This window comes from Somniosus microcephalus, chromosome 15, assembly GCF_052327205.1.
Source record: "Somniosus microcephalus isolate GS21.2 chromosome 15, FLI_Smic_1.0, whole genome shotgun sequence".
Lineage (NCBI taxonomy): Eukaryota > Metazoa > Chordata > Chondrichthyes > Squaliformes > Somniosidae > Somniosus > Somniosus microcephalus.
In genome coordinates, this window is record NC_141001.1 from 121049206 (window position 1) to 121072786 (window position 23581).

At 49.1% G+C, this 23581-nt stretch overlaps 1 protein-coding gene across 2 annotated transcripts in view; it reads left to right on the plus strand.

The window, feature by feature from the left end:
* Nucleotides 1-1986: 1986 nt before the first annotated feature.
* Nucleotides 1987-23581, plus strand: part of LOC147107191 (dickkopf-related protein 3-like) — a 31128-nt gene continuing 9533 nt past the window's right edge. The window contains exons 1-2 of one of the 2 annotated variants that reach the window (XM_086008368.1): nucleotides 1990-2354; nucleotides 8092-8217. In XM_086008368.1, the coding sequence (XP_085864494.1) occupies nucleotides 2139-2354; nucleotides 8092-8217 (342 nt within the window). In that variant the 5' untranslated portion in view covers nucleotides 1990-2138. Of the gene's footprint in view, nucleotides 2355-8091; nucleotides 8218-23581 lie in introns of both variants that reach the window. The other variant, XM_086008369.1, reaches the window with a different exon arrangement.

Sequence of the window (23581 nt, forward strand, 5' to 3'; positions counted from 1 at the left end):
TCGTTCACTGTGTTCACTATTGTTGTTGTTGTTGTTGTTGTCGTTCACTCTTGTTTCACTGTTATGCCTGACTATGCCTCAGCTGACTCCGCCCTTGGCTACCTGGTATAAGGACGGCCGCATGGCAGCTCTCTGGCATTCGGTCGTCCACTAGAGGCATAGTCCTGATCTGTTTGAAGTGCAATTCAGTAGTTAATAAAAGCCTGTCGTTCTGAACTCTGCTCAGCCTTTTATTAGAATTGATAGCGCATCAAGTACCTTGCCCCCAATCCCATGTGCCTTAACTTTACACGCTAATCTCTTATGTGGGACCTTATTGAAAGCCTTCTGAAAGTCCAAATACACCACATCCACTGGTTCTCCCTTATCTATTTTACCAGTTACGTCCTCAAAAAAGTTCCAGTAGATTAGTCAAGCACGATTTACCTTTTGTAAATCCATGTTGACTTTGTCCGATCCTGTCACTGTTTTCCAAGTGCTCAGCTATTACATCTTTTATAATGGGCTCTAGCATTTTCCCCACTACTGATATCAGGCTTACCGGTCTATAATTCCCCATTTTCTCTCTACCACCTGAATTTGGATGATCAGCCATGATCTCATTGAATGGCGGAGCAGGCTCGAGGGGCCGAATGGCCTACTCCTGCTCCTATCTTCTATGTTCTTTTGTTTCTAAGGCGCTCCTTAAAACCGACCTCTTCGACCAAGCTTTTGGTCACCTGTCACCTAGTATCTCCTCATGTGGCTCGCTGTCAAATTTTGTTTCATAATTGCTCCTGTGAAACGCCTTGTGACGTTTTGAATGAGGCGCTATATAAGTGCAGGTTGTTGTTGTTGACTGTTGGACCGGGTGGAGAGTAGATCCATTGAAGTAGGGGTAGCAGTGTTTGCTCTGCATTCTTGTTGCATTGCGTGGTCAAATTAAGTGTTTGAACTCAGGGAGCCTGTTCGTACTTATTGATCCGGACGTTTCACCGTACTGTGGAATAAAGCAGCTAACACTTCGAACCAAACTTCGCCTGGTCCAGTGTTCCCTCGGTCTGACTCTGGAGAGGTTGAGGAAACTCAGGTGCGAATGACATGGATATCCGATTCAGATAAAAAGGGGATGTTTTTATTATTTCCCTGAGCTATGTTGTCAAACAAGGGCAGTGTGGATCAACTCCCATCAATGTTAAGATGCTCAGATCACTTACAGGAGCAACTGGTGTCACTCAACTCCCAAAGGTTTCTGTGGTAGACCCCAATTCATAATGTTGGATGGGGAACCAAAGGCAATTTTCAAAGATGAGGGATTTGAGGAGAATTTTGAACACTGGCGATATATAATGCACCGGCTGAATGTTTCTACAAACTCTCTCCCCGTTTCTACAAACTCCCATTGAAGCATACAAAATTCTTACAGGGCTTGATAGGGTGGATGCTGGGTGACTGTTTCCCTTGGCTGGGGAGTCTAGAACCAGGGGCCACAGCCTCAGGATAAAGTGTCGGCCATTCAGGACTGGAGATGAGAAGAAATTTCTTTACACAGAGGCTGGTGAATCTTTGAAATTCTCTACCCCAGAGGGCTGTGGAGTCTCAGTCATTGGGTATATTCAAGATAGAAGTCGATAGATTTCTGACTAGTAAGGGCATCAAAGGATATGGCGATAGGGCCGGTGAATGGAGATGAGGCAGAAGATCAGCCACAATCTCATGGAATGGAGGCGCAGGCTCGAAGGGCCGAATGGCTGACTCCTGCTCCTATTGCTTATGTCCTTATGTTCCCTCCAAGTTTCTACAAACTCTCTCCACGTTTTTTTTTTGGCGAATTATTTGCATTTTTCCAGCAGACTTTTTGCAGGTTTCTTCCTGCACTTTTGCTGCAATCCGCCAGCAATTTGGCTGCAAATTTCTGCTTTCGGCGACATTTTACCTCCTCGCACCTCCTGGGCCGGCGAGGCACGCGGCGCGTAGCCGCTGATTGGCGGAGCCGGGTGTGGGGGGGCGGGGCCGAACCCGGAAGCAGCGGCAGTCCCGGGGATCCGGGCTGGAGCCGCCCGGGCGGTGCAGAGGCTGCAGCCGGAGGAGGGTCGGAGCATCGCATCGCGTCCCTGCACCACATCCCAGCCTAGCTCACCGGGGAGGGGACAGGCACAATGCTCAGCTCATGGATGCAAAGCTGCATCATTATCCTCCTCCTCCTTGCAGGCTCTGCCCGCTGCACCCCGGCTTTCAACAGGGACCGACCCCGGAGAGATGCTGATGATGATGTGGCTGCAAACTTGGGCAAAGCGAGTCTCAGGGAGATGTTCCAGGAGGTGGAGGAGCTGATGGAGGACACGCAGCAGAAGCTGCAAGGGGCTGCTCGAGAGGTAACCTCCTTTTGCTCCTTTAATTCAGGCGGCTGTCGGCTCGTGTAGATGCAACTGCACGAAATGCACCGTTTACCAATGAAATTGTTACTTTTTTGTTGTTGTTGCTGCAGAATTTATGTATCCATTTTTGCAATTTCTGAATTGCAGTGCGTTACAACCCGTCACATGAATAAACTAGCCCTGCGAGTACTGAGATGCATATTGCAACTGAATTAAATTGCAACGTGCAATCTGCAGGTGCATTTTATATAAAGAACCCCAAAAAATGCAATCTTCTCTATTTAATAAATCTGTAGTTGTGCCCCAAGTTTTAATTGTTAAATTCATTCCTCTGGCAGTTAGGAATCGTTGATGCAGGACTGACAGGATCAGTTAAAACATACACTGCAAGAAAGGAGTTGAAATCAATGTTAGTGCTTGCTGTGTGCTTTCTGCTCAATAGCATTTGATATTTTGCCTTTCTCCTAAACAAGTCTACTTATTGTGCGTATGGATTGTAGGGGAGTTGGTGCAAGGTTTTAGCCAGCTGGCTTAACTCTAGATAGTGAGTCTTTTTGGTGTTGCTGATTTTGGTATTTTTTGTTATCTTAAATCCTCCCAAGTTTTTTTTCTTTTAGACAAGCATGATTATTGATGGGGTCCAATAGACTGGCTTAAGAAACCAGTAGATGGTGTACTGAAAGGAGTTGTAGGGTTGGGATTCTGGATGGATGAGATCAGATGAGCCACAGTCATTTGTTTTTTTTAAACCTACCTTGAGCGGCAGCCAGCTGTCCGTCAAAAAATGGACAAAAGCCTGTTTTCTTTTGTTACGATTGATGACCAACCCTTCAATGCTCCTGGTCCTCGGATTTAAATTTCTCATCCTCCTGTTCAAATCCCTCCATGGCCTCGCCCCTCCCTATCTCTGTGACCTCCTCCAGCCCTACCACCCTCCGAGATGTCTGCATGCTTCCAATTCTGGCCTCTTGAGCATCCCCCGATTTCCATCGCTCCACCATTGGCGGCCGTGCCTTCAGCTGCCTGGGCCCTAAACTCTGGAATTCCCTCCCTAAACCTCTCCGCCTCTCTCTACCTCTCCGCCTCCTTTTAAGATGAGGGCCTGTCGAAAGAAGGACTTTAATCTGGTGAGGGACTTAAAAGATAGGTCGAATTAAGCAAGCCATTGACAAACATCATTAATGTGCAAAGAAGGGACTACGCTAGCTTTTGTCAAAATAAGCAGGGTTCTGACATGAACGGGTTTGAGATAAAGAGGGCAGGACTGAACTAGATAACAACAACTTGCATTTATATAGGGCCTTTCACATCCCCAGGCGCTTCACAGAAGTGATTATCAAACAAGAATTGACATTGAGCCTCTGAAGGAGATATTAGGGCAGGCTTGGTCAAAGAAGTAGGTTTTAAGGAGCGTCTTAAAGGAGGAGAGAGAGGTAGAGAGGCGGAGAGGTTTAGGGAGGGAATTCCAGAGCTTAGGGCCCAGGCAGCTGAAGGCACGGCCACCAATGGTGGAGCGATTATAATCAGGGATGCTCAAGAGGCCAGAATTGGAGGAGCGTAGAGATCTCTGGGTGGGCGGTTGTGGGGCTGGAGGAAGGTTACAGGAAACTTTTTTTTATCCGGGACCGACGTGGTGCCGCTTCATCAAAAATTTCGGATAACCGAAAGCTACAGTAAAAGATACGGAGAGCTGAGAGCTCCGTATAAAGCAACAAACCCTGTTGCTTAGCAACAGGTTCAGAACAATGGCCACAAGTTCCAAGCGTCTCTGTAGTTTAGCAACAGCTGCAGCCACACCCTTGCACAGCAACAGATAGGAAGGCAAGTAGAATATGAAGTAAAACTTACCTGAACTTACTCCTGAATTTTGCCGGTTAACAGAGATTTCCGGTTATTTAGGTGCCGGTAAATCGAAAGTTTCCTGTACAAAGATGAGAATCTCGGTAATCATAATCTCAAGTAATTATAGATATTGATGAATTGGGCATTAGAAATGGCCAATAAAGGAAGCTTCACGTGTATAGTACCAGTCCTCCTATATCCAGTGTCTCAGTTGAGAATTGCATTTATTTACAGAAGGCAAGACTAGAATTCTAGATTGAATTTATGGGCTTCGCATTGAGCAGAGATGATTCAAGTTAATCAAACGATGCATGAATGTTTTATTTAAACACTTCTGTTTTGATGCAGCTTGTGATTACTTGGCGCTGAATCCAGTGATAACATTCTGGCTGCATTTGAAGTTGGATTAGTTGCTGTGTTTACAAAGGGCAGGTACGAAGGTTGTCATTATAACTAATGGTGCAATCTTCATTGGACCCTGTCTGCAGTGAGCATTAGCTGTCAGTCCTGACCAGCATTTTAACAGAGGCTTGAATCAGGGTTGGTTTCTATCGTGACTCCTGCAGAGGTGATTCATTTCACCGTATCACAGGGCTGATCCTTTCTATAATGCAAATTAATTTCAATATGGATTAAGTGTGAGGTGGTGCAGTTTGGTGGGAAGAATAAGGAGGTCATGAACTCCTTGGGAAATAAGTGTCTAAATGGGGTCGAGGAGCAGAGGGATCTGGGGGTACAGATACACAGATCACTAAAAGTATCGACACTGGTTAATAAGGCCATAAAAAAGCAAACAAAGCACTGGGTTCATTTCTAGAGGGATAGAATTGAAAAACAGAGAAATGATAAACTTGTATCGAACCTTGGTTAGACCACACTTGGAGCACTGGGCACAGTTCTGGTCTCCATATTATAAAAAGGATATCGAGGCACTGGAGAAGGTGCAAAAAAGATTTACAAGAATGATAAGGGCAGCACGGTGGCATAGTGGTTAGCACTGTTGCCTCACAGCGCCAGGGACCCGGGTTCGAATCCGGCCTCGGGCGACTGTCTGTGTGGAGTTTGCACATTCTCCCCGTGTTTGCGTGGGTTTTCTCCGGGTGCTCCGGTTTCCTCCCACAGTCCAAAGATGTGCGGGTTAGGTTGATTGGCTATGATAAATTGACCCTTAGTGTTAGGGGGATTAAATACGTGGGGTTACGGGGATCGGGTGGAATATGTGTCGGTGCAGGCTCGATGGGCCGAAATGGCCTCTATCTGCACTGTGGGGTTTCTGTGATTCTGTGATACCAGAACTGAGAGGTTATAAATATCAGGAAAGACTGAACAGGCTGGGGCTCTTTTCTCTACAAAAGAGAAGACTGAAAGGTGACCTGATAGAGGTCATAAAGATTATGAAAGTGTTTGATAGGGTAGAGGTAGAGAAGAGGTTTCCACTTGTGGGGGAGACCAGAACTAGAGGCCATCAATATAAGATCGTCACTGATAAATCCAATAGGGAATTCAGGAGAAACTTCTTCACCCAGAGAGTGGCGAGAATGTGGAACTCGCTCCCACAGGGAGTGGTTGAGGCGATTAGCATAGATGCATTTAAGGGGAAGTGGATAAACACATGAGGGAGAAAGGAATAGAAGGATATGTTGATAGGGTGAGATGAAGAGGGGTGAGAGGAGGCTCGTGTGGAGCAGAAACACCGGCACGGACCAGTGGGGCCGAATGGCCTGTTTCTGTGCTGTACATTCTATGTAACAAATAGTCATTTTCAAGCATCGGTTTTAAAACTGGGCGGACTCTTATCAAATGTAATCTGCAAAATGTATAATCAAACTGGAGGTGGAAAAAAGGTTAATGCAGTTCACGTCAGTCAGGAATGCTAATGTGTACAAAGAGACATCTTTTCAACAGAGCACTTCCTGAAACTCCAGGCAGCAAGCCAAAATATCCTGGAAGAAATTTCACACCACAGGGGACCGGAGTGAAGCGTAAACTCGATTCACCATGCACAGTTAGTCAAGCCATTCCACGTACGGATGACGCACGTAATGAAAGAAACAAAGAACTTGCATTTCTGCAATCGCCTTTCACCATCTCGGGACATCCACAAAGCGCTTCACAGCCACTGAAGTACTTTTGAAGTGTAGTCACTGTTGAAATGTGGCAGCCAATTTGCGCACAGCAAGCTCCCACAAACAGCAATGTGATAATGAGCAGATAATCCGTTCTAGTGACGTTGGTTGAGGGGTAAATGTTGGCCCCAGGACACCGAGGATAACTCCCCTGCTCGTCTTCGAAATAGTGCCATGGGATCGCTTTTGGGGATTTGTGAGAGCATAGATGGAAAGGTTCTTGGGGATTGGGAATGATGGGATGACTGATGACCCCTCACTCACTGCCCGCCCTTCTCTTTGTCCCCGTCTCCTATTTTCCCTTCCCCCCCCCCCCCCCCCCCCCCCCCAACTGCTCAGTGACTGCTTTTGTCCGCTGCATTCGGAGACTCTGCACACAAGAGCAATAGAAAGGCAGGATGTTGTTGTAATCCGCTTGAATTACAGCCTTGAAAGGGAGAGGCAGGTTAGTAGCTGAACGCCACGACCGTACTCCAGATCCTAGACTACTCACGAGCAGCATTGCAAGAGATCCACTCATCAATTTTAGGTTTAAAAATCAAAACCTTTTTTTTCCCCCTTTGGCTATATCGAGGTTGCTGCTTTGAATAAGTTTATTTGTGCGACTGGAAACTCGGTGGAGTTGATACAGTGGGTGGTCACCGTGAGTACCCACAGTTAAAGAATCCGTGCTCTTCAGACTTATGACTCTGGGAGACTTTTGCACACATTAATATTAGTTAACTGCACAGCTGCTTGTGGTGCAACTGTTGCTCACTGATTTACTGAAAACCAGCCATTCATAGGACCAGGAGGAGGCCATTCAGCCCCTCGAGCCTGCACCGCCATTCCATTAGATTGTGGCTGATCTGTACCTCGACTCCATCGACCCGCCTTTGCTCCGTATCCTCGATACCCTGACCCAACAAAACTCTTATCGATCTCGGTCTTGACATTTCCAATTGACCCCCCAGCCTCAACAGCTTTTTGGTGGGGGGGGGGGGGGGGAAGAGTTCCAGATTTCCACCACCCTTTGTGTGAAGAAGTGCTTCCTGACATCACCCCTGAACGGCCTGGCTCTAATTTTAAGGTCATGCCCCCCTTGTTCTGGACTCCCCCCCCCACCAGAGGAAAGAGTTTCTCTCTCTACCCGATCGAATCCCTTTATCATTTTTAAAACCATGATCCGATCACCCTCAATCTTCTAAACTCGAGGGAGTACAAGATGTAACTGAGCTGTTTTTTAATTTGGCATGGGCGTTCTTGAGGATTTTCTCTTTCGACTCTCATACAGGTTATGCCCAAAACCCTCCAAGATCTCCATGCTCCTCTAATTCCGGCCTCTTGAGTATCCCTGATTTTAATCGCTCCACCATTGGTGGCTGTGCCTTCAGCTGCCTGGGCCCTGAGCTCTGGAATTCCCTCCCTAAACCCCTCCGCCTCTCCTCCTTTAAGACGCTCCTTAAAAGCCTTTTTCCCCCTGTCCTAATAGCGCTCTGTGTGGCTCGGTGTCAAATTTTGTTTGATAATCGCTCCCTGTGAAGCACCTTGTGATGTTTTACGACATTAAAGGCGCTATATAAATGCAAATTGTTGAAAATAACTGGTATTTACATAGCGCCTTTCAACATGGGAACAGAGCTCCAGAGCGGAGGAGCAACAAGATCCGTCCACATTCTAAACTGAAGGGAATACGAGCCAAGTCTGCTACCCGACCTCATTCTCTAATGTGGCCTTTGAACTTTGATCGACCAAAAGAAATGATTGTTTTCTAAATGTGACTGCAGATGACGTTGAAGCAAGGGAGGACTTCGCGCGATCTGGAGAGACTGTCCGACAACTACCGCAACGCAACCGACGCGCAGTTCAGGGCAGGAAACCCCCCCGTCCGACCTGGGCAGGAAATCGAGAAGGTAATCTGACCGCTGCAAATTTCAGCCCACTTGAAGGGACAGCGCTCTCGGGACAGTCTTGGTTTCAAGTTGCTGGATTTGGCAGTAAAACCCTTTTTGTTGAGGGCTAATTTCCCTTCCGCAGAAGAATCTCCTTTTGCACGAGGTATGGTGATTTGAGGCACAGCATCATCAGCACAGAATCTTACCGCACAAGAGGAGGTCATTCGGCCCATCGTGCCTGTGCTGGCTCTTTGAAAGAGCTCTCCAATTAGTCCCACTCCCCCCGGCTCTTTCCCCACAGCCCTGCAAATTTTTCCCCTTCCAGTATTTATCCAATTCCCTTTTGAAAGTTACTATTGAATCTGCTTCCACCGCCCTTTCAGGCAGCGTGTTCCAGATCACAACAACTCGCTGCGTAAAAACGTTTCATCTCCTCTCCCCTCTGGTTCTTTTGCCGACTATCTTCAATCTGTGTCCTCTGGTTACCGACCCTCCTGCGACTGGAAACAGATTCTCCTTATTTACTCTATCAATACCACTCAAAATTTTGAACGCCTCTATTAAATTTCTTCTTAACCTGCTCTAAGGGGAACAATCCCAGCTTCTCCAGTCTCTCCACATAACTGAAGTCCCTCCTCCCTGGTACCATTCCAATAAATCTCCTCTGCACCCTCTCCAAGGCCTTGACATCCTTCCCAAAGTGCGGTGCCCAGAATTGGACACAATACTCCAGCTGGGGCCTCACCAGTAATTTATAAAGGTTTAGCAGAACTTCCTTGCTTTTGTACTCTGCGCTGGAAATTTGGTGCATTTGCGCCTCTCGTTGGCACTAACGTTGGCGCAAACGGGTTTTCGCCCGGGTGCGGCGCCGCTAACGACTCCTGCTAAATTCGGCGGGAGTTTAGCAGCGGTGGTGGTAACCGGTAGTGCCCCGCTCCACTGCGCAGGAGGTGATGCCGTGCGCAGCACCCCGTTTTCGCCCCGCCTGCGAAATTGTCCCACGCCCCCTGAATCAGTGCTGGGCGATGACAGCGACCGATTCAGGGGTGGGAACAGAGCGGCAGGAGGCTCGCGGGGCGCTAACTAAAGGGGAGGTGGCGGGCCTGGGAAAAAAAATCGTCCGACTTAATTGTTGCGGCCCGTTGCCTCTTTGAACGTGGGGCCCCGTTAGTGCCAAGAGGCAATCTGGCAGCCCGGTGCTCCTCTTGCGTGCTGGGCTGCTGGCACGGCTCCCCGCTCCCCGGTGGTTCAGGTAGGGCCCCGCAGAGTCGTGGGCTTGGGCCTGCCCCTTTAATGAGTGCTCCACCTCCCTCTTGGGGCACTAAAACTGAAGTTACCCATCACCGGTGCTATTTTTCCCCTCCACGGTCTCTAAATTGTCAGACTGCTTGTCCGACATCCAGTTCTGGATGAGCAGAAATTTTCTCCAATTAAATATTGTGAAGACCGAAGCCATTGTTTTCGGTCCCCGTCACAAACTCCGTTCCCCAGCCACTGACTCCATCCCTCTCCCTAACATCTGTCTGAGGCTGAACCACACTGTTCACAACCTTGGTGTCATATTTGACCCTGAAATGAGCTTCCGACCACATATCCGCAGCATAACAAAGACCGCCTACTTCCACCTCCGTAACATCGCCCGTCTCCGCCCCTGCCTCAGCTCATCCGCTGCTGAAACCCTCATCCATGCCTTTGTTACCTCTAGACTTGACTATTCCAACGCATTCCTGGCCGGCCTCCCACATTCCACCCTACGTAAAACTTGAGGTCATCCAAAACTTGGCTGCCCGTGTCCTAACTCGCACCAAGTCCCGTTCGCCCATCACCCCTGTGCTCGCTGACCTACATTGGCTTCTGGTTAAATAATGCCTCGATTTTAAAATTCTCATCCTTGTTTTCAAACCTCTCTGTGGCCTCGCCCCTCCCTATCTCTGTAATCTCCTCCAGCCCTACAACCCCCCGAGATATCTACGCTCCTCTAATTCTGCCTTCTTGAGCATCCCTGATTATAATCGCTCAACCTTTGGTGGCCGTGTCTTCAGGTCTCTTTCCGCCTCTCTTTCCTCCTTTAAGACGCTCCTTAAAACCTACCTCTTTGACCAAGCTTTTGGTCACCTGCCCTAATATCTCCTTATGTGGCTCGGTGTCAAATTTTTGTCGTCTTATACTCCCGTGAATTTTTAAAAAAATTAATTTTCGGGGTGTGGGTGTCGCTGGCAAGGCCAGCATTTATTGCCCATCCCTAGTTGCCCTCGAGAAGGTGGTGGTGAGCCGCCTTCTTGAACCGCTGCAGTCCATGTGGTGAAGGTGCTCCCAAAGTGCTGTTAGGGAGGGAGTTCCAGGATTTTGACCCAGCGACGATGAAGGATCGGCAATATGGTTCTAAGTCAGGATGGTGAGTGACTTGGAGGGAAACTTGGAGGTGGTGGTGTTCCCATGAGCCTGCTGCCCTTGTCCTTCTAGGTGGAAGAGGTCGTGGGTTTGGGAGGTGCTGCCAAAGAAGCCTTGGCGAGTTGCTGCATTGCATCTTGTAGATGGTACACACTGCAGCCACGGTATGCCGGTGGTGGATGGGGTGCCAATTAAGCGGGCTGCTTTGTCCTGGATGGTGTCGAGCTTCTTGAGTGTTGTTGGAGCTGCACTCATCCAGGCAAGTGGAGAGTATTCCATCACACTCCTTACTTGTGCCTTGTAGATGGTGGAAAGGCTTTGGTAGGTCAGGAGGTGAGACACTCGCAGAATACCCAGCCTCTGACCTGCTCTTGTTGCCACAATATTTATGTGGCTGGACCAGTTAAGTTTCTGGTCAATGGTGACCCCCCAGGATGTTGATGGTGGGGGATTTGGCGATGGTAATGCCGTTGAATGTCAAGGGGAGGTGGTTAGACTCTCGCTTGTTGGAGATAGTCATTGCCTGACACTTGTGTGGTACGAATGTTACCTGCCACTTATCAGCCCAAGCCTGAACATCGTCCAGGTCTTGTTGCATGCGGGCATAGACTGCTTCATTATCTGAGGAGTTGTGAATGGCGCTGAACACTGTGCAGTCATTAGCGAATATCCCCATTTCTGACCTTATGTTGGAGGGAAGGTCATTGATGAAGCAGCTGAAGATGGTTGGGCCTAGGACACTGCCCTGAGGAACTCCTGCAGCGATGTCCTGGGGCTGTGATGATTGACCTTCAACCACCACAACCATCTTTCTTTGTGCTAGGTGTGACTCCAGCCAGTGGAGAGTTTTCCCCCTGATTCCCATTGACTTCAGTTTTACTAGGGCTCCTTGATGTCACACTCGGTCAAATGCTGCCTTGATGTCAAGGGCAGTCATTCCCACCTCTAGAATTCAGCTCCTTTGTCCATGTTTGGACCAAGGCCAGGAGGAGAGGTCAGGAGCAGAGTGGTCTTGGCGGAACCCAAACTGGGCATCAGTGAGCAGGTTATTGGTGAGTAAGTGCCGCTTGATAGCACTGTCGATGACACATTCCATCACTTTGCTGATGATTGAGAGTAGACCGATGGGGCGATAATTGGCCAGATTGGATTTGTCCTGCTTTTTGTGGACAGGACATACCTGGGCAGTTTTCCACATTGTCGGATAGATGCCAGTGTTGTAGCTGTACTGGAACAGCTTAGTTAGAGGCGCGGCTAGTTCTGGAGCACAAGTCTTCAGCACGATAGCCGGGATGTTGTCAGGGTCTACAGCCTTTGCTGTATCTAGTGCACTCAGCCGTTTCGTGATATCACGTGGAGTGAATCGAATTGTCTGAAGACTGGCTTCTGTGATGGTGGGGACCTCGGGAGTAGGCCGATATGGATCATCCATTCGGCACTTCTGGCTGAGGATGGTTGCAAACCTTGTCTTTTGCACTCATGTGCTGGGCTCCACCGTCATTGAGGATGGGGATATTCATGGAGCCTCCTCTTCCCGTTAGTTGTTTAATGGTCCACCACCATTCACGACTGGATGTGGCAGGACTGCAGAGCTTTGATCTGATCCGTTGATTGTGGGGTCGCTTAGCCCTGTCTATAGCATGCTGCTTCCACTTTTTAGCATGCATGTAGTCCTGTGTTGCAGCTTCCCCAGGTTGGCACCTCATTGTTAGGTACGCCTGGTGCTGCTCCTGACATGCTCTTCTACACTCCTCATTGAACCAGGGTTGGTCCCCTGGCTTGATGGTAATGGTAGAGTGAGGGATATGCCAGGCCATGAGGTCACAGATTGTGCTGGAATACAATTATGCTGCTGCTGATGGCCCACAGCGCCTCATGGATGCTCAGTTTTGAACTGCTAGATCTGTTCTGAATCTATCCCATTTAGCACGATGGAGGGTGTCCTCAGTGTGAAGATGGGTCTTTGCCTCCACAATGACTGTGCGGTGGTCACTGCTGCCAATGCTGTCATGGACAGATGCATCTACGACAGGTAGATTGGTGAGGACGAGGTCAGGTAGGTTTGTTCTCTCACCACCTGTCGCAGGCCCAGACTGGCAGTTATGTCCTTCAGGACTCGGCCAGCTCGGTCAGTAGTGGTGCTACCGAGCCACTCTTGGTGATGGACATTGAAGTCCCCCACCCAGAGTACATTCTGTGTCCTTGCTACTCTCAGTGCTTCTTCCAAGTGGTGTTCAACATGGAGGAGTACTGATTCATCAGCTGAGGGAGAGCGGTAGGTGGTAATCAGCAGGAGGTTTCCTTGCCCATGCTTGACCTGAAGCCATGAGACTTCATGGGGTCCGGAGTCAATGTTGAGGACTCCCTCTCCCGACTGTATACCACTGTGCCACCACCCCTGGTGGGTCTGTCCTGCCGGTGGGACAGGACATACCCAGAGATGGTGATGGAGGAGTCTGGGACATTGGCTGAAAGGTATGATTCTGTGAGTATGACGATGTCGGGCTGTTGCTTGACTAGTCTGTGGGACAGCTCTCCCAATTTTGGCACAAGTCCCCAGATGTTGGTGAGGAGAACTTTGCAGGGTTGACTGGGCTGGGTGTGCCGTTGCCGTGTCCGTAGCCGGTGCCGAGGTCGATGCCGGGTGATCCGTCCGGTTTTATTCCTATTATTTTGTTTTGTAGCAGCTTGTTACAACTGAGTGACTTGCTGGGTCATTTCCGAGGGCAGTTACGAGTCAACCACATTGCTGTGGGTCTGGAGCCACATACAGGCCAGACCGGGTAAGGACGGCAGATTTCCTTCCCTAAAGGACATTAGTGAACCAGATGGGTTTTTACAACAATCCGATAGTTTCATGGTCACCATTACTGACACTAGCTTTTTATTCCAGATTTATTTCATTAACTGAATTTAAATTCCCCAGCTGCCGTGGTGGGATTTGAACTTGGGCCTCCGGATCATTAGTCCAAGCCTCTGGATTAATAGCCCAGTGACATTACCACTACGCTACACTCCTGTGAAGCCCCTTGGGACGTTTTACTATGTTAAAGGTGCTATAACAATACAAGTTGTTGTTAATTTTCATCTGCTATGTGTCAGCCCATTTCTCCAGTCTGCCTCTGTCCTCCTCACTGTTTAACGACGTTTGAGTTTCGTGTCATCTGCAAACTTGTAAATTATACCCAAGTCCAGGTCATTTAGATATATATAAAAACAGAGCAGTAGTCCTAATACCGACCCCGTGGTTGGTGAGGCTTTCGATAAATTCTACAGCTGACTGCAAAATGTTCAAAATATTTTTCTTTCCCCTGCCGATGGATGCTTGATGGCCCTAATAGATTTCATTTACCTCTTCGTCCTCTCGGCATGTACTAACTGGACAGCCTAGCCAAGGTTGCACCTTACTGGGCTGGGCTGGCCTGTCTGTGGGAGATGAGGGATCCCTTCACGATCCTCAATGACTCGGAAACAGATTCTCTTTTTTCCCCTCTTGTCATCACCAGTGCAGCCTTTTGATGCGCGCAGCCCATTATTTACATTCACTGTGTTTCCAGCTGTTAGCACGCTGAGTCAGAAGGTCGTGTGTTCATAGTCCTACTCCAGAGACTTGAGCACATAAATCTAGGCTGACACTCCCAGTGCAGTACTGAGGGAGTGCTGCACTGTCAGAGAGGCAGTACTGAGGGAGTGCTGCACTGTCGGAGGGGCAGTACTGAGGGAGTGCTGCACTGTCGGAGGGTCACTACTGAGGGAGTGCTGCACTGGCGGAGGGTCACTACTGAGGGAGTGCTGCACTGGTGGAGGGGCAGTACTGAGGGAGCGCTGCACTGGCGGAGGGGCAGTACTGAGGGAGCGCCGCACTGGCGGAGGGGCAGTACTGAGGGAGCGCTGCACTGTCAGAAGTGCCGTCTTTCAGATGAGACGTTAAACCCAGGCCCTGTCTGCTCTCTCAAGTGGACGTAAAAGATCCCAGGGCCACTATTTCGAAGAAGAGCAGGGGAGTTATTCCCAGTGTCCTGGGGCCAATATTTATCCCTCAACCAACATCACTAAAACAGATTATCTGGTCTTTTATCAACTTGCTTTTTGTGGGATCTTGCTGTGTGTAATTTGGCTGCCGTGTTTCCTACATTACAACAGCGACTACACTTCGAAAAGTTCCTCAGTGGCTGTAAAGCGCTTTGGGACGTCCTGAGTCGCTGAAAGGCGCTGGAGAAATGCAAGTCTTTAAAGCTAAATCAAAACGCTTTGAGGTTTATGATGCGGGTGGATACTCTCCGACACCGTAGGGTCTCGAGCTAAAGCCAAGAATGCAGATGCGGTTTGATGAATTCCGTGGTCACTGACGTGCTTTCGCCAGTTGGCTGCTGCTGGGTTTTTGCTTTATTTTTGGAACGAAACCACGGTGACCTGAATCACATTTTCCAGACTCGGGCAGCACAAGGGGGAGGTTGGAAAGCTCCGTGCGCAGCTGGGCAGAAAATGTTCTGGTTGAGGAATGAAGCTCTGGAAGCTCCCCTGCTCCTGAACGTTTCCACTGTGAGAGGATGGATCACGTGCAGTGTGAGGGCACGGACCAAAGTTAATCTTCGGAGCGCACAGTTTGACGTCTGTTTGGGAAATTGTTAAAATTCACTCGACTATGATGAGAAGAGAGAACTTGCATTTCTGTAGCGCCTTTCGTAACCTCAGGACGTCCCAAAGCGCTTTACAGCCAATGAAGTACTTTTTGAAGTGGAGTCACTGTTGTAATGTAGGAAATGCGGCAGCCAATTTGCGCACAGCAAGCTCCCACAAACAGCAATGTGATAATGACCAGATCATTTGTTTTAGTGATGTTGGTTGAGGGATAAATATTGGCCCCAGGACACTGGCGAGAACTCTCCTGCACTTCTTCAAAATAGTGAAATGGGATCTTTTATGTCCACCTGAGAGAGCAGACGGGGCCTCGGTTTAACGTCTCATCCGAAAGACGGCCCCTCCGACAGTGCAGCGCTCCCTCAGGACCGCCCCTCCGACAGTGCAGCGCTCCCTCAGGACCGCCCCTCCGACAGTGCAGCGCTCCCTCAGGACCGCCCCTCCGACAGTGCAGCGCTCCCTCAGGACCGCCCCTCCGACAGTGCAGCGCTCCCTCAGGACCGCCACTCCGACAGTGCAGCGCTCCCTCAGGACCGCCCCTCCGACAGTGCAGCGCTCCCTCAGGACCGCCCCTCCGACAGTGCAGCGCTCCCTCAGGACCGCCCCTCCGACAGTGCAGCGCTCCCTCAGGACCGCCCCTCCGACAGTGCAGCGCTCCCTCAGGACCGCCCCTCCGACAGTGCAGCGCTCCCTCAGGACCGCCCCTCCGACAGTGCAGCGCTCCCTCAGGACCGCCCCTCCGACAGTGCAGCGCTCCCTCAGGACCGCCCCTCCGACAGTGCAGCGCTCCCTCAGGACCGCCCCTCCGACAGTGCAGCGCTCCCTCAGGACCGCCCCTCCGACAGTGCAGCGCTCCCTCAGGACCGCCCCTCCGACAGTGCAGCGCTCCCTCAGGACCGCCCCTCCGACAGTGCAGCGCTCCCTCAGGACCGCCCCTCCGACAGTGCAGCGCTCCCTCAGGACCGCCCCTCCGACAGTGCAGCGCTCCCTCAGGACCGCCCCTCCGACAGTGCAGCGCTCCCTCAGGACCGCCCCTCCGACAGTGCAGCGCTCCCTCAGGACCGCCCCTCCGACAGTGCAGCGCTCCCTCAGGACCGCCCCTCCGACAGTGCAGCGCTCCCTCAGGACCGCCCCTCCGACAGTGCAGCGCTCCCTCAGGACCGCCCCTCCGACAGTGCAGCGCTCCCTCAGGACCGCCCCTCCGACAGTGCAGCGCTCCCTCAGGACCGCCCCTCCGACAGTGCAGCGCTCCCTCAGGACCGCCCCTCCGACAGTGCAGCGCTCCCTCAGGACCGCCCCTCCGACAGTGCAGCGCTCCCTCAGGACCGCCCCTCCGACAGTGCAGCGCTCCCTCAGGACCGCCCCTCCGACAGTGCAGCGCTCCCTCAGGACCGCCCCTCCGACAGTGCAGCGCTCCCTCAGGACCGCCCCTCCGACAGTGCAGCGCTCCCTCAGGACCGCCCCTCCGACAGTGCAGCGCTCCCTCAGCACTGCACTGGGAGTGTCAACCTTGATTTTGTGCTCGAGTCTTTGGAGTGGAATTTGAACCCACGACTTTCTGACTCAGAGTGGAAACATAGCAAATGTTGCGCACATCAAAAGGCTGCACTGGTGACGACAAGAAGGGGAAAAACAGATAAACTGTTTGAGTCACCGAGGATCCTGAAGGGATTTACGTCACCTCCCCGAGACACGCAACCCACAGACAGGCCAGTAAGGTGCAACTTTGGCCACTATTAGAGGACGAGCAGGGGAGTTCTCCCCGGTGTCCTGGGGCTAATACTTATCCCTCAACCAACATCACTAAAACAGATTATGTGCTCATTATCTCATCACTGTTTGTGGGAGCTTGCTGTGCGCTAATTGTCGTGTTTCCTACACTTCAGAAAGTAGTTCATTGGCTGTAAAGCGCTTTGGGACATCCTGGGGTCGTGAAAGACGCTGGAGAAATGCAAGACTTTCTTTTTCAAACCCAGCACGCAATCAAACTAAACCCAGTACTCTGATCCAGAGTGGATGGCCTGGGACTTCTCCACATCGAACTCCATCTGCCGTAGTTTTTGCCTGCTCACTTAGTCTGTCTACATCTCTTTGTAACTTCCTGCTCCCGTCTACGTTTGGCCAAACTACATTTAAATTGTTCCCTGCAGATCGGAAATGGCCGCCTTGAACATGTTGTTTCGTATCTCGTGGTCCTCCAGCCCTTTGATTGGAATCCAGAGTCTGTGAGAGAAACATAGAAGATAGGAGCAGGAGTAGGCCATTCGGCCCTTCGAGCCTGCTCCGCCATTCAATGCGATCATGGCTGATCATCCAAATTCAGTACCCTGTCCCTGCCTTCTCCCCATATCCCTTGATCCCTTTAGCCTTAAGAAATATACCCAACTCTTTCTTGAATATATTTAATGAATTGGCCTCCACCGCCCTCTGTGGCAGAGAATTCCACAGGTTCACCACTCTCTGGGTGAAGAAATTCCTCCTCATTTCAGTCCTAAATGGCTTACCCCTTATCTTTAGACTATGACCCCTGGTTTTGGACTCCCCCGCCATCATAAACATCCTTCCTGCATCTAGTCTGTCCAGACCTGACAGAATTTTATAAGTTTCGATGAGATCCCATCCCAATCTTCTAAACTCCAGTGAGTAAAAGCCCAATCGACCCAATCTCTCCTCATATGTCATTCCTGCCATCCCAGGTATCAGCCTGGTGAATCTTCGCTGCACTCCCTCCATGGCAAGAACGTCCTTCCTCAGGTAAGGCGACCAAAACTGCACACAATACTCAAGGTGTGGTCTCACCAAGGCCCTGTACAACTGCAGCAAGACATCCTTGTTCCTGTACTCGAACCCTCTCGCTACGAAGGCCAACATACCATTTGCCTTCTTAACCGCCTGCTGCACCTGCATGCTTACCTTCAGCGACTGGTGCACAAGAACACCCAGGTCTCTTTGCACTTCCCCTTCTCCCAATCTATTGCCATTCAGATAATAATCTGCCTTCCTGTTTTTCCCACCAAAGGGGGGATGGTGGGCCAAGTCCGACTCCTTGATTTGCTGACATACAATCAGAGTCACAAAGCGGGAGAATGTTCAAGTAAACTCGTCGCAACAGCAGCGAACGGCAATAAAAAAAACAACCAAAGCAAGGGTTTTGCCACTAAAATGAAATGGCGCAGATTAACCCTTCCGAGCACTGAACGTCTTTTGGAACTTGCATGTTTTGCCAACTGCCAAAAATGGTTTGTCTACACAACTCCCTGAGCCTCCGAACTTACCGTCATCTGCAACCTCGGCGAGATGACTCTCTGTTTAAACTTTATGCCTGGCTGCATGGAGACACCGTACAATCGACAAAGACCAATAGCCTGGACACTCGCCCACTGATAATGTTTGGAAAAAGAAGGACTCTCGTTTCTCCAGTGCCTTTCACCTGAGTAAATTTTTAGGACTATTTTGTGGTGATCACAATACTTTTACATTTCAGCCGATGTTCCCCCTCTAGTTCTCGGAACAGTGTGTGGTCTGTCACCGTGCATGTCTTTAGTCCGCATCTTGTTCTACTTTATAGTTTTGTGATTCATTGCCTGTAGGCTGAGATTCCATGTTTGATGTGGGGCCCACACCGCAGCAGCCAGATGATTGAGACTCCTATCCTGTCGGTCTAGACTGGAATTGAAAGTCAGCTCCCGGAGAATTCTGCACAAACGCTCCTCAACAAACACTTCCGAGCGCCGCACACTGTGTCAACCCATTGTTTGATGCGGTTGGAATAAAAACAGAAAACGCTGGATGTACATTTCCAGCAGGTCCCTCTGGATCTGCGGAGATAATACTTCCTGTTTTTAGGATTCTAACGGGACTGTTTCACCATGTCAAACAGTAGAACCAGGGGAAACATCCTGCTCATGAAGGGAGCTCATTTCAAAACTAAGCTGCATAAATTATCAGCTCGTGGCTCAGTGGGCAGCACGCTCGCCTCTGAGTCAGAAGGTTGTAGGTTCAAGTCCCACTCCAGAGACTTGAACACATAAACCTAGGCTGATACTCCAGTGCAGTGCTGAGGGAGTGCTGCACTGTCGGAGGGGCAGTACTGAGGGAGTGCTGCACTGTCGGAGGGGCAGTACTGAGGGAGTGCTGCACTGTCGGAGGGGCAGTACTGAGGGAGTGCTGCACTGTCGGAGGGGCAGTACTGAGGGAGCGCTGCACTGTCGGAGGTGCCGTCTTTCGGATGAGACATTAAACCGAGGCCCCGTCTGCGCTCTCAGGTGGATGTAAAAGATCCCACGGCCACTATTTCGAAGAAGAGCAGGGGAGTTCTTCCCGGTGTCCTGGGGCCAATATTTATCCCTCAACCAACATCACTAAAACAGATGATCCGGTCATTATCACATTGCTGTTTGTGGGAGCTTGTTGTGAGCAAATTGTCTGCCACATTTCCTACATTACAACAGTGACTACACTTCAAAAAGTACTGTGAATGGCTTTGGGACGTCCGGTGGTCGTGAAAGGTGCTATAGAAATGCAAGTCTTAAAATAACGCCAGTTGCGGGGAGGTTGTTAGAATTTGTCATTAAGGGCAGAGTGACTGAGCACGTGAGAAAATATGAGCTGATCAGAGAGAGCCAGCATGGATTTGTTAAAGGTAGGTCATGTGCGGTACGGTAGAGATAAAAGATCTTGGCTCGGCAGATCGTGATGTAGAACTGGAATCAGTTTGGGTGGAGCCAAGAAACAGCAAAGGGCGGAAAACATTGGTGGGAGTTGTGTATAGGCCAACAAACAGTAGTGGTAATGTAGGGCACAGTATCAATCAAGAGATTAGAAGTGCATGTAACAAGGGTAATACGGTAATCATGGGGGACTTTAATCTACATAGTGACTGGGCAAATCAAATTACCACTAATGGTGTGGAGGATGAATTCTGGAATGCATGCAAGATGGTTTCCTGGATCAGTATGTGGAGGAACCAACCAGGGAACAGGCTATTCTGGATCTGGTACTGTAATGAGAAAGGGCTAATCAATAATCTTGTAATGGGGCCTTTAGGGACAAGTGACCATAATATGATTGAATTTTACATTAAGTTTGAGAGTGATGTAGTCCAATCTAAAACTAAGGTCTTCAATCTAAACAGAGGAAACTACAAGGGTATGAGGGACAAGTTGGCCATGGTAGATTGGGAGACTACACTAAAAGGTATGAAGGTGGACATACAATGGCTAACATTCAAGGAAATGATGCATAATTTGCAACAAACATATATTCCTCTAGGGCATAAAAACCCAAAAGGAAAAGTGATCCAACCATGGCTAACAAAATAAATTAAAGCTGGTATAAAGTCAAAGGAGGAAGCTTATAAAGTTGCCAGAAAAAACGGTCAGCCTGAGGATTGGGATCTTTTTAGAAATCAGCAAAGGGGGACCAAGAAATTGATAAAGAAAGGGAAAATGGAATATGAGCACAAACTAGCGAAAAATATAAAAACGGATTGTAAAAGCTTCTATAGGTATGTGAAAAGGAAAAGCCTGGCAAACGTAAATGTAGGTCCTTTACAGACAGAGACGGGAGAATCTGTTTCTGTCTTCACGGAGGAAGACACAAAAAACCTCCCAGAAATACGAGAAAACCAAGAGTGTGGCGAGAATGAGGAACTTAAAGAATTTATTAGTAAAAAAACAGTACTAGCAAAATTAATGGGACTAAAAGTCGATAAATCCCAAGGAGCGGATGACCTACATCCTAAGGTTTTGAAAGAGGTGGCCATTGGGATAGTGGATGCATTGGTTGTCATCTTCCAAAATTCTATAGATTCTGGAACGGTTCCTGCAGATTGGAGGATAGCAAATGTAACCCTGCTATTTAAAAAAGGAGGGAAAGAGAAAACGGGGAACTACAGACCTGTTAGCCTCACATCAGTGGTTGGGAAAATGCTGGAATCTATTATAAAGGATGCAATAACTGGGCACTTAGAAACTAATAGTAAGATTGGGCAGAGTCAACATGGATTTATGAAAGGGAAATCCTGTTTGACAAACCTATTGGAGTTCTTTGAGGATGTAACTAGTGGAGTAGACAAAGGGGAACCAGTAGATGTGGTGTATTTGGATTTTCAGAAGGCCTTCGATAAGGTCCCACACAAGAGGTTGGTGAATAAAATTAGGGCACATGGAATTGGGGGTAATATACTAGCATGGATTGAGAATTGGTTAACAGACAGAAAACAAAGAGTAGGGATAAACGGGTCTTTTTCAGGATGGCAGGCTGTGACTAGTGGGGTACCGCAAGGATCGGTGTTTGGGCCCCAGCTATTCACAATCTATATCAATGATTTGGATGAGGGGACTAAATGTAACATTTCCAAATTTGCTGATGACACAAAGCTAGGTGGCAGTGTCAGTTGTGAAGAGGCTTCAAGGGGATCTCGACAGGCTCAGTGAGTGGGCGAGAACATGGCAGATGGAATATAATGTGGATAAATGTGAAGTTATCCACTTTGTAGAAAAAATAGAAAGGCAGAGTATTTCCTAAATGGTGAAAGATTGGGGAATGCAGATGCTCAAAGGGACCTGGGTGTCCTTGTACATGAGTCACTGAAAGTGAATGTGCAGGTGCAGCAAGCCATTAGGAAGGCAAATGTTGTGCTGGCCTTCATTGCAAGAGGATTTGAGTACAGGAGTAAAGAAGTCTTACTCCAATTATATAGGGTCTTGGTGAGACCACACCTAGAGTACTGTGTACAATTTTGGTCTCCTTACCTAAGGAAGGATATACTTGCCATAGAGGGAGTGCAATGAAGGTTCACGAGATTGATTCCTGGGATGGCGGGACTGTCGTATGCGAAGAGATTGAGTAAACTAGACCTGAATTCAGAAGAATGAGAGGGAATCTCATTGAAGAATACATAATTATTACAGGGCTTGATAGGATGGATGCTGGGAGAATGTTTCCCTCAGCTGGGGAGTCTAGAACCAGGGGCCACAGCCTCAGGATAAAGGGTAGGCCATTCAAGACTGAGATGAGAAGAAATGTCTTCACAAAGAGGGTGTTGAATCTTTAGAATTCTCTACCCCAGAGGGCAGTGGAGGCTCAGTCATTGGGTATATTCAAAATAGAAGTCGATAGATTTCTGACTAGTAAGGGCATCAAGGGATATGGCTATAGGGCCGGTGAATGGAGTTGAGGCAGAAGATCAGCCATGATCTCATTGAGTGGCAGAGCAGGCTCGAGGGGCCGAATGGCCGACGACTCCTATTTCTTATGTTCTTATGTCTGACTAAGCTAGTTACATTTTATGTGGACGTCACTAGTAAGGCAGACAAAGGAGTGTCCATGATGTTATAGGAACAGGAGGCGGCCTTTCAGCCCCTCGAGCCTGTTCTGCCATTCAATGAGATCATGGCTGATCTGCGATCTAACTCCATCTACCCGCCTTTGTCCCATAACCCTTAATACCTATGATTAACAAAAAAAAAATTTTAATATTCGTTCATGGGATGTGGGCGTCGCTGCCAAGCCCAGCATTTATTGCCCATCCCTAGTTGCCCTTGAGAAGGTGGTGGTGAGCCGCCGCCTTGAACTGCTGCACTCCGTGTGGTAAAGGTGCTCCCACAGTGCTGTTAGGGAGGGAGTTCCAGGATTTTGACCAAGTGACGATGAAGGGTCGGCGATATATTTCCAAGTCAGGATGGTGTGTGACTTGGAGGGGAACTTGGAGGTGGTGGAGTTCCCATGCGCCTAGCTATCAATCTCAATTTTAAATAGCAATTGATGCTCGATCAATTGTTCTGTTTGCGGAAGAGAGTTCCAAAGTTCTATCACCCTTTGTGTGTCGAAGTGTTTCCTAATTTCACTCCTGAAAGGTCTGGCTCTAATTTTTAGACTCTGCCCCCTAGTCCTAGACTCCCCAACCAGCGGAAATAGTTTCTCTCTACCTTATCAGTTCTCCTTAATATCCTGAAAACTTTGATCAAATCACCCCTTAACCGTCTAAATTCTAGGGAATAAACCCTAGTTTGTGTAATCTCTCCTCGTAATTTAACCCCTTGAAGTCCGGGTATGATTCTGGTAAACCTGCGCTGCACTCCCTCCAAGACCAATATATCCTTCCTAAGGTGTGGTGCCCAGAACTGCTCCCAGTGCTCCAGGTGTGGTCTAACCAGGGCTTTGTTGTCTATATGGACTTCCAGAAGCTTCCACACAAAGAATAATTGGGAAAAATGAGAGCGCAGCAAGTCACTATGGGAAGTGCGTGGAATTTGGAGGTAGCCTTTAGACTTTGGGTGTAAGTTGGTTAGGAGGTAGGAGACAAAGAGTGGCAATTGGCAGGAAGTGACCGGTGATGATCCCATGG